At 39.5% G+C, this 13,114-nt stretch overlaps 1 protein-coding gene across 1 annotated transcript in view; it reads left to right on the top strand.

The window, feature by feature from the left end:
* Positions 1 to 13,114, top strand: part of Usp31 (ubiquitin specific peptidase 31) — a 74,536-nt gene that overhangs the window by 31,998 nt on the left and 29,424 nt on the right. Inside the window, exons 2-6 of the mRNA XM_047533029.1 lie at positions 4,940 to 5,077; positions 6,201 to 6,289; positions 6,383 to 6,475; positions 7,254 to 7,389; positions 9,684 to 9,828. Coding sequence (XP_047388985.1) covers positions 4,940 to 5,077; positions 6,201 to 6,289; positions 6,383 to 6,475; positions 7,254 to 7,389; positions 9,684 to 9,828 — 601 coding nt within the window. The remainder of the gene's footprint in view (positions 1 to 4,939; positions 5,078 to 6,200; positions 6,290 to 6,382; positions 6,476 to 7,253; positions 7,390 to 9,683; positions 9,829 to 13,114) is intronic.

Genomic DNA, 13,114 nt, shown 5'->3' on the forward strand with positions numbered 1-13,114 from the left:
TTTAACCCTCTCTGATCACTATTTTGCTTCACTGAGCATCCCTGGGCATTCCAGAGCCCTCTTCAGTGCCTGCCTTACTTAACTCCTCTGCCTAGTTTGCATTGTTGCTCCTCCCGCAGCTCCTGTGGGGCCACACACTCCTGGCTATTGCCTCTTATTTCCTTCATGGGCTCCTCTGTGATTTGTCCCCGTATTCCTCAGGACTCTGTCCCGGTTGCTTCCCTTTCTCACTAGGTGCCCCTTGGGTTATCTCTGTGCCCATATGACAGGCATATGCCTCTCAGTTTAAATTTCCTGCCTAGTTCTCTTTTCTGAGTACCCAACTTAATTTCACTTGGTATCACGTAGGTGCCTGAAACTCAGCTTGTTCAAACCTCTGTAGTTTCCCCCGCTTCCTCTGTTCCTAATTTCATTAATCACCTAAGTCAGAAACAGAAAATTTTGGTGTCGTCCCTGGTTTTCTCTTTGCTCCATTAATCTGGTGTCACCAGCCACCTGTTTCTTTTCTGTCCTGAGTCAGCCACAGGGTTCGTTGCTTGTGTTAATGATGTGTGTGTGTGTGTGTAGCATATAGCTGATGATGTATAGTATATGTGTATTCTTTTTGTTTATCGATCCATTTTTTAAAACTAGGAAATCCTTTCTGTAGCTTACATTCTTCCAACATACATACCAGTGGCTTAGGTTTTGATGCTCTTAAATGAGGGGAGCAGAAGGCCATAAGCCAAACCATTTCAAAAAGGAAAAAGATGTCTAGTGTATAAAATGCTACCGGGAAATTTAAGAAATCAGACTGAGAAGGAGGAAATTGGATGTGGTGATTTGGATGGCATTTTCCTCTGTCTGGGGGGAGTTATGGAGTGGATTGAAGACCTTCCCAGACTTTCCTGCCTCCTGTTTCTCCTCTGTGTACCTGGTTCTGAGATGGGACCCCTGTGGTAATCTTCTAGTCATTTGAAACCTCGTTTGTTATCAGGGTCCTTCTTCTGTTATCAGGGTCCTTCTTCTCCCTTGTTCAGTTTATTAAGTTAGTGCATTTTGCCTTTGTCACCTCTATTTCTAATATTCCTTTGACTCTCCCGCCCCCGAATCTGAATCTCAAGACGTCTTATACAACTTTTTGTTATTCACATCTGATTGATCATTGAGTTGTGATGATTCTTTATCATCAAATTGCATGTCTGTTCCTTTTCATCTCCATTATCTCTATCTGAATTGGAAATACAGCCCACAGTTTTTAGTTGGCTTGCTTTATCATTCTTCAGCTTTAATGCTGTTGTATCCTTTCCTTCATAAAACTCTTTACTTGACTCTGGGACCTCCTTTTTTCATTTTCTTGCTGCATCTTTGTTCTCTTTTGAGGCCCCCACCACCAAAATATAGCTGTCCTCTGGATTCTTTCCTCTGACTTGGACTCTCATGATTCTGGGCACTCTCAGCCACACCCACGATTTCAGTTTCTGCCCAACTTTTGACTCCAGAGTCTTAGTCCTTAGTGTGGACGCTTCCACTGAGCCCCAGATCTGCATCATTCTGCTGTCCACCAGAGCCTTTTCTGGAGGTTCCACAGAACTTTGAATATAGTAGGTATGAAAGAGAATACATCGCCCTCTGTCCCAGGCTTCATCCTTTATTCTGTCTTGACGTAGTTTACCATCAGTTGCCCATCATCCAGAGAAGACTCGTGGGTGACATGAAGGCCTACCTCCTCACTCTCCGCTTTCACTGAAATTCTATTGATTTAAAATAAATTATTTTTATTTTTTGTGGTACTGGGATTGAACTTTGTGTACCCTTAAGCTACATCACTGGCCCTATTTATTTTTATTTTGAGAAAGAATCCCCCTAAATTGCCAAGAGTGATCTTGAACTTGTGACCTTCTGCCTCCGCATCCTGAGTTGCTGGGGTTCTAGGCCTGTGCTGGTACACCTGACTCTTAAATTCTATTGATTCCACTGCTTAAATTCTCAAATCTCTCCCAAATCTGCCTTGGCATTCTGGCCTCACTGCGTAGCTTGGACCTTTGTTGCTTCTTGCCTCATCATTTTGTTTCCTTGTTACTCTCCTATTGTGCAGATGCCTCTCTCTCTTTTCTCCCTACTTACTAATATAATCCTCATAGTTAAAATTAGAGTGCTTATTATGTCTCATTTACATGTAAAATATTTTGCATGCATTCACATCTAACAATCACAGTGAATTATTATAATCCTTGTACGTTGGCCTCACAAATAGTAATTGGGGGAACTTTGCTTTTGTCAGCATTTTTGTCGCTGTGACCAAAAGACCTGACAGGAACAGTTAGAGGAAGAAAAGTTTATTTTGGGGCTCACAGTTTCAGAGGTCTCAGTCCATAGAAGGTTGGCTCCATTCCTTGAGGCTTGAGACGAGCAGAACATGATGGTGAAAGGGTGTGGCGGAGGAGAGAGGCTCAGGACATCCCATCAGGAAGCAGAGAGCGTGAGTGAGCTCCGCTGAACAAGGACAAAATATAAACTCCAAAGTCACACCCCCAGTGACTCACCCACTCCAGCCACTGCTTACAGCCTACAGTCATCACTCAGTTCATCTCCATCAGGGATTAGCTCACTAATTGGGTTAAGGCTCTCATAACCCAACCTTTTCACCTCGAAACCTTACGCCGTCTCACACGTGAGCCTTGCGGGATGCCTCACATCTAAACCATAACAAACAGGGATTTGGATCCAGGTTGTGCGCTGTAGAACCCGTAGTCTTCATCAGCTCACCCACAGCCTTTACTGGCTCCCTGTGCCTTCTCTGGTGGCCTTGAAGCCTTCCTGAGCTGGCCTCTATCTTTACTTTTCATTGTCTCCTGCTCTGCCTGAGTGGCCTTAGAAGTTGGTCCTTTTGAACTTCTTGGTCTTCCTTAAAGGTGCCATACCTTCTTCTACCTTGTATGTCGGGAAGCACTGCTTCCTTTGCCGTGAGATCCTGCTTTTATCCTTCAGGCCCAGCTCAAGTGATGTTCCCTTATAGAATGTCACCACTGTCCTACTCCTCAGTTTGCTCCTATTCTGTTCCCATGACACCCGGTATGTACAACTGCCATTTTTATATTCATAAAACATTATATATTCATATTTAAAACTTAAATTTTAGGATAGTTTTAGAGTTACAGGAACAATGGCAGAGGTGGCATGAAGAGTCCCATGAAGTCTGCACACCCAGGTTCCTTGTTGACTTCCTGTGTCATTATAATTGCTACAACTAGAAAACTAATATTGTCCCGTTGCCCTTGACTAAATTTCATACTTCAGTGGGATTTCACCAGTTGTTCCCTTGGCTCAAGAGCCCATCTGTGCAAGCACACTGCATTTGGTCATTGTGTCTCTTTAGTCGCTTCTGATCTGTGACAGTTTTTCAGATTTGCCTTTTCCTTAATGACCCTGATAGTTTTAAGAAGTACCAGTTATTTATGTTTTCAGAATGCCCCTCAATTTGGGTGTTGTCTGATTTAATTTAATTTAATTTTTTTGTGATTAGACTGAGGCTGTGGGTTTCTGGAAAGAAGCCACAGGGTGAAGTGTCCTTCCCATTACGTCATGTCTTGGGAGCATGCCAGCAGCAGGACCCCCCACTGATGATGCTAACCTTGACCAGCTGGCTGAGCAGTGTTAGCCAGACTTCCTGCCTGTTAGCTTCCTTCCTACCCCTCTTTTCATACTCAAGTCTTTGGAGACAAGTAACTGTTGTAGCCATCTCTTGTATGGGGTGGTAAGCTCCACCTCTGCAGGGGGTATTGTCAACAAGTTAATTGCAGTTCCTTTGTAAGGAAGAATTTTTATTTATTCACTTAATTTTATCAGCATAGACTCATTTATGTTATGCTTTCGATTATAATCACTGTTATTTATTTTGTTGCTCAAATTGTTTCAGCTGTGGCTATTGGGAGCTCTTTCGGGTTGGTCCCTGTGTCCCTGTAACAAGCCCCTGTCTCAGCCCTTTCTCCAAGAAACCCTAGTTTTTTTTTTTTTAAATGAGAGAATGATATTGGAAGGCAGTCTGGGTGCCAGTTGTGCAGGTGTTGTGAGGGCATCACTGCTTCTGTGCCTTTTCAGGAGACAGGTAGGAAATCCAAGCGCAGAGGGCGAGGTCGTGCCACCTCCCCCGGCGGCTGCATCCCAGCCCTGCTGCAGCAGCACGTGCGTGCCACGCTGTGCTCCAAGCTTCCACTTTCCCCTGGCTTCCTCACTAGGCTCTTAGTACCTTGGCCACTTTTAAATCTGTGTTGAATGAGTGATGAATCTTGAAAATGTAGTATCTCTTACATAAAAGTTTATTTAGAATTTTAGAAAAATAAGTTTAAATACATCTTACTCCAAAGTTTGAACAAAAAATAGAAGTAATATCTGTTTATTGTCAAAAATTTAGAAAATACGAAAGAAGGAAGAAAAACATCTAATTCTGTTTCTCAGAGATAAAACTTAATATCTTAATGTATCATTTTAGGACTTTTTCTAAATGTACATAATCTATACAGACAGTTTTGGCAGGAATATATTCATGCTTCCCACTACCGATAACTTCTTTCACTAATGTGGATGCATTATTTAAAATCGTTATGTGATTGTACCAGAATTTATTTAGCCAGTTCCCACTTCTCAGATGTTCAGATTATTAAATCTTTGCCATCATCCCTGATGAATGTCTGCATAGTGTTAGCATGCTGTTGCAGTGGTTTCCTTTAAATGTGTTCTAAAAGTAGAATTGCTGATTAAAGTGCATTTTAAGGTTCTTGGTCATCTTTCTGGGGTGAAGTTTCTACATTTAAGTGTCTGTTTTTACGGTGCTGTCCTTCTGGGACGTACTCTTCAGCACACTTGAGCTGTTGCATCCTCTTTTGAAATTATGATAAATAGTTTTGTCTTCAAAGCCAGGAGCTCACACCTGTTCATGCTGATTTATTTACCTGCATAGAGTATTGTGTCAAAGAATGCACTGCAGTATCGGGGAAATTCCCAGCATGATGCCCAGGAGTTTCTGCTGTGGCTTTTGGACCGAGTTCATGAAGACCTCAATCATGCTGTAAAGCAGAGTGGCCAGCCTCCTCTGAAGGTGAGCACCTGCACTCCCCCACTTCAGTCAGGTAGCAGTGCAGCATCTTCTCCCAAACCTCCACTGAGGACTTGTTGCATTTAGTTAATAAAATGAAATTGACTGAGCTCTGGGTGAGTGTGAATCAAGTGGATGCTTACAGGACTGTCCACCTCGTTTGCTACTGTGCTGGCAGTGTAAGGCACAGGAGGCACGCTCGCTGCTGAGCTCCTTGTTGAATGACAGTGGGAACATTTACTCTTTCCGATAAAACATACTCCAGAATGAACCCACAATCAAAAAGGAGATGTGTGGATGTCTCTGCTGTTGGAATTGGATTTGAGCATAGGAACTGAACCTCTAGAATGGTTTTCTGTAGAAACATGACATGTGACCTTAATATCATGGGTAATATAATTTATATAATGGAAACAACTTAAGACTAAAGAGATACTTTCCTGTGCAACTTTTAAAAGTTTTTGCTAATTTTGCTTTGTGCTTCAAATTGTAAATTTCTGGTTTTGATAAGTTGTTAAATTATTCTGATTCAAGATCCTTTTGTGCCTAAACACTCCATACTGTCCTATGACTTTTTATACATGTTGCTGACTCTCCCACCAAATTGAGACTTCCTCAAGGTCAGGCACTGTGTCTTATTTACCTTTGTGTCCTGATGTCGTGTACAGTACTCTGCATGTGGTAGTGAATGCTCAGTAACTAGTTGTTAGGTGGAGGAACATGAAAAGGTTAAATAAATTGTGAAGTAGAATATGATTAGGCTTCAAAATGAATAGCACAGCTAATAGCTACATTAGAATTTAGGCATGGGAAAAATCAGTCCTTGCAGAGTGGTTGGGATTATTTCCTGGAAGAGGTTGTGAGGTTGGGGTTGCTTTGAGAGTTGGAGCATCCTGGGGAAGAAGAGCTGGGCTGGAGGTGGGTAAACATGGTCCAAGGCAGAGTCTGTCTGAGGAGAGACCCACATACTGTTTGCTATGCTTTGGTTCCTTTAGCAGGTTCCTGTCACTGAAATATCTAGACATGATATGTAGCTTATAAAATAAATCAAGGAAATTGTGACTTTTTAGACTCATCTTCAATCAAGAATTGGTACTTCTAGTCTGTGAATTGTTCCTTTTTTTAGCCTCCGTCGGAGACTGATGTCATGCCTGAGGGACCATCTTTTCCTGCGTGTAGCACTTTTGTACAAGAACTTTTTCAAGCCCAGTACAGGTATGAACAAAGTGAATGTTCCCTCATATTTTGTTTGCTTGACATAGTTCAAGGTGATCTTAATGTGAGTGTTTTACATTTTTGTTTTCAAAGATCTTCTTTGACATGTCCTCATTGTCAGAAGCAGAGCAACACTTTTGATCCTTTCCTCTGCATTTCTTTGCCAATTCCTCTACCCCACACAAGGTAAGAACAAATTTAGTAAAATTAAGACTGTGCATTCTGATAGTCCTCTGTGGACTCCTGTTACATCTTTTTACTTATTTAGACAAGTAATAAATGTAATGATAATTTGAATGCAGACTTTTTAATTCCTTAAAATATAAGTACCTGTCTCAGTGTGCAGGTGAGTCTCAGATTCAGCTGGTCATGCCCAGTCTGGGGAAGGGGGAAGAATGTTGATGGACTTCTAAATTCTCTGGAGACTCTACAGTGTCCTTTTAGTTAGTTGAACTATTCCTCAAAACTTCCGGGAGTTAGACTGTTTTAAAGGAAATACAAAGAACAGAATCAGGCATGGATATGTTGTTCATTTTTATTTTATGAAGATTGACTTTTCCAAAGTCCTCTCTCTATTTTTTTTAGGATTGAATCCAGGAGTGCTTAACCACTTAACCACATCCCTAGCCCTTTTTTATATTTTATTTAGAGACAGAGTCTCACTGAGTTGCTTAGGACCTTGCTAAGTTGCTAAGTTGCTGAGGCTGGCTTTGAATTCCCAACCTTCCTGCCTCAGCCTCCCAAGCTGCTGGGATTATAGGCTGTGCCACTGTACCTGGCTCTCCAGAGGTCTTTTGATTATTGTTCGATAGTTCTACTTAAGTCCAAATGAACTTTTTTACATTTGGTTTCCAAATAGTGGTAGGGGTTGCTTCAGTTTTTGGGTAGATTTTGGATCAGGTTTATTTTACTTCTGTATTTTAGTTAAGTGACTAATGAGAAGATCTGACTTTGATTTGTACAGGCCTCTCTATGTCACTGTAGTGTATCAAGGGAAATGTTCTCACTGCATGAGGATTGGTGTGGCTGTGCCTCTGTCTGGGACTGTTGCCAGACTTCGGGAAGCAGTGTCTATGGAAACAAAGATCCCCACTGATCAGGTAATAATGCTGCCAAGATCCATGCTTGTGAGCCACAAAGGTGTTGATTCTGTTTCTCTGAAATTTTTTACAATTCTTTGCCAAATACGGTTATTTAGAAATTTAAAACCTGTTGCATGTAGTGTTGAGGGGGAAAGACAATCAAGACCCAAAGCAATAAAATGTATAGAAACACTTTTCATCCTTCATTTAATCTCACACACACACACACACACATACACATGCATGTGTGTGTGTGTGTATTTGAAAGGAAAGACTGATTTTACATCAAAAACTTGTAGCTTTGTTTATAAAGTATAATTCCTTAACCCCTCCTAAATTCTTACGGATGTGTATATGGACAATAGAAAGAACGTCACTGTGTTGTTTGATCATCAAATAGGCTTAGAAAACTCTAGAACACCCCTTCTCTTTGTGGTGATGAGAATGGACATCTTGCCAGTATCATGTCCTATTCATAGTACATACTCAATGTGTTTCACTGCCCACCCGCCAAAGTCCTGGGGTTGAACCCAGGGCCTCATGTGCCAAAGTGCTTTACCAATGAGCTGCACCTCCAATGCTGTTTTGTTTTTTATTTTAACTGGACCAGAATCTCTTACTTGTTGAGATAAGGAAAAGTTGTGACTCTTGTTTTTTTGGGAGTAGATCTTTGATAAGTAGTTAAATGTTTAAATTGACCCAAAATATTTTGTAACACATTTTTACATACAGTTTTTATTCAGTTTACTATTATGATTTTATTTGGAAAAATATTCCTTATTTAAGATTTGACTTCATAGCTAAATAACTTTTCCCTAGATAGCTTCTGGAAGCTACTATGTAATCACTTGAATAATAAAGGTGTTTTGTATTCTGGCCTCATGTGGCCTTGGTTGGGAAGTTACCACAGTAAGACAAATACAACTAGCAGTGTGGCCCCAACATAGCAAATCTCTTATATTTTCATAGGCCAAGTGCTGGTACATTGATAAAATGTTCATATTCTTCCTTACTCTGAAGAGCTCATTGATTCTTTTTTCCCCTCCAGCATGAGGGAAAGACAGACAGGGAAGGAGAGGCTTTGGTGGGGTCCAGGGAAAATCTGGTTGCATCTTTAAAACTTCAGTGCTGTCCGGCTCTTTTTGCTTGTGGTTCAAATTGGAGAAATAATTACAGTTTGCTTTTGACCTCAGCTTGCTGGAGAGAGTGAATTATATTTGCATGTTCACCAGCAGGAAAACAGCATGACCAGTAAATTCATTAGAGGAAACCTGCCAGGAACATTTTCCCTGGGCTATTTGTGGAATAGGCCACCAGCTCCTTTCACTCATAGACTGAAGAATGTTAGTGCTGGTAGGGGGACCTTTGGGGTCCTGCAACCTCCCCCTCACCCCTTTTGAAGGAGGCCCAGAGAAGCCATGTGACTTCTTCAAGGTCACAGGGCTGGTTGGTGGCAGGCTGGGACAGGAACCTCTCATGCCCAACCCAGAGCTTTTTTACCAGACAATGATGCCAAGCCTATAATGAGGCACTAAATGTCTCCATTGTTTCCCTCTTATCTTTTGTTTTTCTGTTTCATTGTAAAACACTTAACCATTTCAGAAATACAACTTTGAAAGTGGAAGTACCTCAACACTTAACTATCTTACTATAATATACTAACTTTACTACTGTGATATATATTATTCAAATTTTTCTCTGTGCATATGCTACATTATTTTATAAAACCAGAATTATTTACACATAACTTCTTCACCTTACTTTTTATTTACTTACATCTTTCCTTGTTGGTGTAAATATATGTAGCTCATTCTTTTTAAGAGCTTTATAATTCTAGTAGGACTATAATATATTTAATTAGTGACTGTTATTGGACATTTGATTTGATTTCATTCCCCCCCCCCCAATGTTCATGGTTATTTGACATTTTCAGTCTGAAAAGGGGAAATTTAATGATGAGGGAGCAGACGCTGCAGTCAGATGTGAACTCTATTCTTGCCATGAGATGGAACCTTAGGTAGGGGCTTAGACTTAGAGTCTCCTGGCTCTCTTCTACATCAAAACTTAAAGGAACTCTTGGTTAATGCCATAGATTTCTGAAACAGTGTACACTGTTATACAATTACAGGTGATATTGTGTGTCTAAGATTCTCTCATTGAAAGCAAATAATGAGGGCCCTGTAAGATATTTCAGAGCCTTTTTAGAGCACTGCCAAGTCCTGATGGTCTGGAGAAGTTCATGGTAGAATTGGAAGATCATTTTGCATTGAATTTTCAGCTACCCAACTCTTTATATTTTTCCTATATTTCAGATTGTGTTGACAGAAATGTACTATGATGGGTTCCATCGTTCCTTTTGTGATACAGATGACCTGGAGACAGTCCATGAAAGTGACTGCATTTTTGCCTTTGAGACTCCAGAAATATTTCGGCCTGAAGGAATTCTCAGTCAAAGAGGTAAAGGAGGACCTGTTTCCATATTATTATCTGAGTTTGCAGCCTTGATAACTATTTCCCTTTTTAGATACAAAATCATGATATAAATATTTTTTTATAATTGTGGGAAAGGGTACACAATGCTGTCCACTCAGATTTTCTTTATCTTTTGCCTGACAATGGTTTTTCTTGCTTTTAACCAAATCCCCATTTTTCTTTCTGAACCCCAGACCTAATTCCTCTTTATTAAACATCTAACCCCTCAACTGCCTGTTGTACAGAGTTCTCCACACTCCTCCATAGTACCCTGCCTCATCAACTTTCTCGCCCTACTGGTGCAGGTTTACCTTAAGTCACTTGTAGTCTCTAACTGTCTATGCGTGTATGTTTTAATATCTCTGTTCTGTTCATAACTGTTATGTACCTTTTAAAGATTGTCTTCAAACTTACTCAGAGATCACTTCTTATGTCACCACCAGACCTAATAAATCACTACTTTTATACGCTATTCCTTTTTTGTTGTTCTGTATCTCATTGCAACAGGAATTTGTGTTCCTAATACTTAGGTGTTCAGAGATACATAAGAGTATTAATAAATGTTTAAAGCAAAAAGCCAATAGAAGAGAGAAATACTAATTCTTTAAAGGAAAAAAACGCTACAACTAACAGGGTAGCCCAAACTTTTGTAATTCTAAAAAAAAAAAAAAAAAAAAAAGACATTTGGACTGGGCAAGTTACTGAAGATACAAAGATAAACAAGATGGTATCTCCCTATCAGGAGGAAGTCTTGTCCTAAATCCTAAGATACGGTAGATACAGGATACTTTAATATGACAGAATAATGTATGGGCCAACATTATATTTAAATGATACATATGAAAGGCAATGACTTTAAAAGCAGGAGTTTAAAAAATTTTAGTATTATTTGGCTGTCCTGGCCAGTGCAGGAAGTCATAACAAGCTTTGTGGATTAAATGGTCCTCAAAAGGTCGTCGCTGTCAGCCCAGTAGCTGGCAAGTCTCATTTGCTTAGACATGAAACACACATGAAAAACTGTCTGTCTACAACAGATAGAAGTAGAAGGGGTGGGATGGAGAGGGGAGAGGACTTTTCTTTTGGAGAAGACTTGTTAGAACTCAGACCATAGGGAATTACTGGTTGAATATGGGATTCCTTTAATTGTCTTAGTGTTGTTACTTTTTGTTTTATCAGTCATCAGTAATGGCTTGGAGACCTCTGTTCTTAACTTAGGCGGCATGGCAGAATCATCTGAGGAGCCTAAAAAAACAAGAAAAATAGATTCCTGGAACCCTTCCTTAGGTCAAATCAGTCATTATTTCTAGGAGATGATAAATGGTGAACATTTTTTCATGTGCTTATTGACCATTTATGTAACTTCCTTGGAGAAATATATATTTAAGGGTTTTTGTTTGCCCAGTTTTAAGTTACATTGTATTTTTGTGGTTGAATCGTAAGAGTTCTTTTTAAATCTATGTATGCAATACTAGACTATTCTTAAATATGTGACTTGCAAATATTTTATTAAATTCTGTGGGTTGTCTTTTTTTTTTTTTTTCACTTTCTTGATATTGTCCTTTGTACAGAAGTTCTTAATTTTGATCAAGTCTGATTTATCTATCATTTTCTTCTGTTGCTCATTTGGTAACATGTCTAAGAATCCATCACCAAGTCCAAGGTCATGAAGAGTTACGCTCGTGTTTTTTAGGTGTTTTATAAGTTTTTGTTCTTACACTGAGGATGGTGATACCCTGTGAGTTAATTTCATGTGTGGTGTTAGCAGGGACCCAGCTCCACTCTTCTACATGTGCATATTCGGTTGTCCTAGAACCACGTGTTGAAGAGGTTGTTCTTCCCTCATTGAGTGATTTTGGTGTCCTTGTCAACTGTCTTTATTTTAGTTCCTTTTTTACTTTACCCTCTGTTTCTCGAGGCCTCATATGCCCCTAGTTTCTGATCTTTTTGGTGATTCTGGATATTAGGTTGGTCAACTTTCTCTACTGCCAGCTTAGTATTTAATTTTGTTTGGTCCACTCATGTTTGTATTATTTTCTAGTAGTCTGTTATTTCAGTTTTCAGTCTTTGACCCAGGAGCTTTTTTATCTTCTAGTTGTTGCATTTTCATTCATATGCTTTCGTTTACTTAAATTATTTTCTAATTTTATTGCATTATACTAAAAAACACCCAATCATCAACTTGTTCAGAAAACCTTCCGAAAGTTCTCTCCTCTAACCCCCAGGCTGGCTAACTCCTGCTTTTCTGTGCTCCCATTGCTTCTGCCATCTCTTGAGCTAGCGCATGTGTGGAAATGATCTGTTTTCTCCTTTCTTCCCCATCATACTGTGAAATTCTCTGGAATTGTGACCACTTTTTGCTTCATCTTTTTATTCTCAGCAATTCCTAATACGTAGCAAAAGCCCAGCTGATTGTTCAGCTGAACGTTTTCCCATATTCCCTTTCCCAACCCAGTTGTTTAGGGTTAACACTAAATGTCTATTCATAAGTGAATTTGTAAGTCCAAATTTATCACATGTGTTTTAGCTTCTGATCTAAAGACCTTACGAATGTTTTGCCTGGCACATGTGAGGCATCTGCTTTCCTCACTGCACAGGAGGGAGCTGTGACTGAGAGCAGTGAGGGAACTGGCCTCAGGTCACACGGCTGGTAGGATATGGGTTCATAGTTTCAACACCGAGTTTGATTTTTGTACAGTTAAGTGGCATCCCTTATCTCATTAGGGATCCTTCTAGGAATATAAGCCTTCCTACCCTGACCTCTGCCAAGAACCTGGGAAATGAGGTCATTTGTCATTTCAAATTCAGATTTCTAATCTTTTATTTCTCATACAAATGTTTAAAGTGGTTATGAAGTGAAATCCACTCTTATTCCTTTTGGGATTTTTTTATGGTGTTAAGGCCTAAAAAATTTTCTTTCCTCTAATAACTTGATAAATATTTAATTTTTCTTTATTTTTAGTGTCTGTGATTTTTTTTGTCCCCGGATGTAGAATTTATTTTGGTATTAATTATGTAGTCATAATTTCAAATTGCTATAATGTTAATATATCTTAATAGCATCTTATATCAATGGATGTTTAAGTTACTGTCAGAATTCTGCTATGAATAATTTTGTGTAGCCATTTTAATTTTTTTCTTCTGATGGTGATGTTATTATTTGTGATAGTGATGGGGAGGGGCTTCTTTCTTCTCTTCTCCATCATTTTACTAGACTCTGTACTTCCAGAGGATTAAAGAAATGAACAGATATTTAGTCAGTCTTTATTGATCT

The sequence above is a fragment of the Sciurus carolinensis genome, chromosome 18, assembly GCF_902686445.1.
Source record: "Sciurus carolinensis chromosome 18, mSciCar1.2, whole genome shotgun sequence".
Taxonomy (NCBI): Eukaryota; Metazoa; Chordata; class Mammalia; order Rodentia; family Sciuridae; genus Sciurus; species Sciurus carolinensis.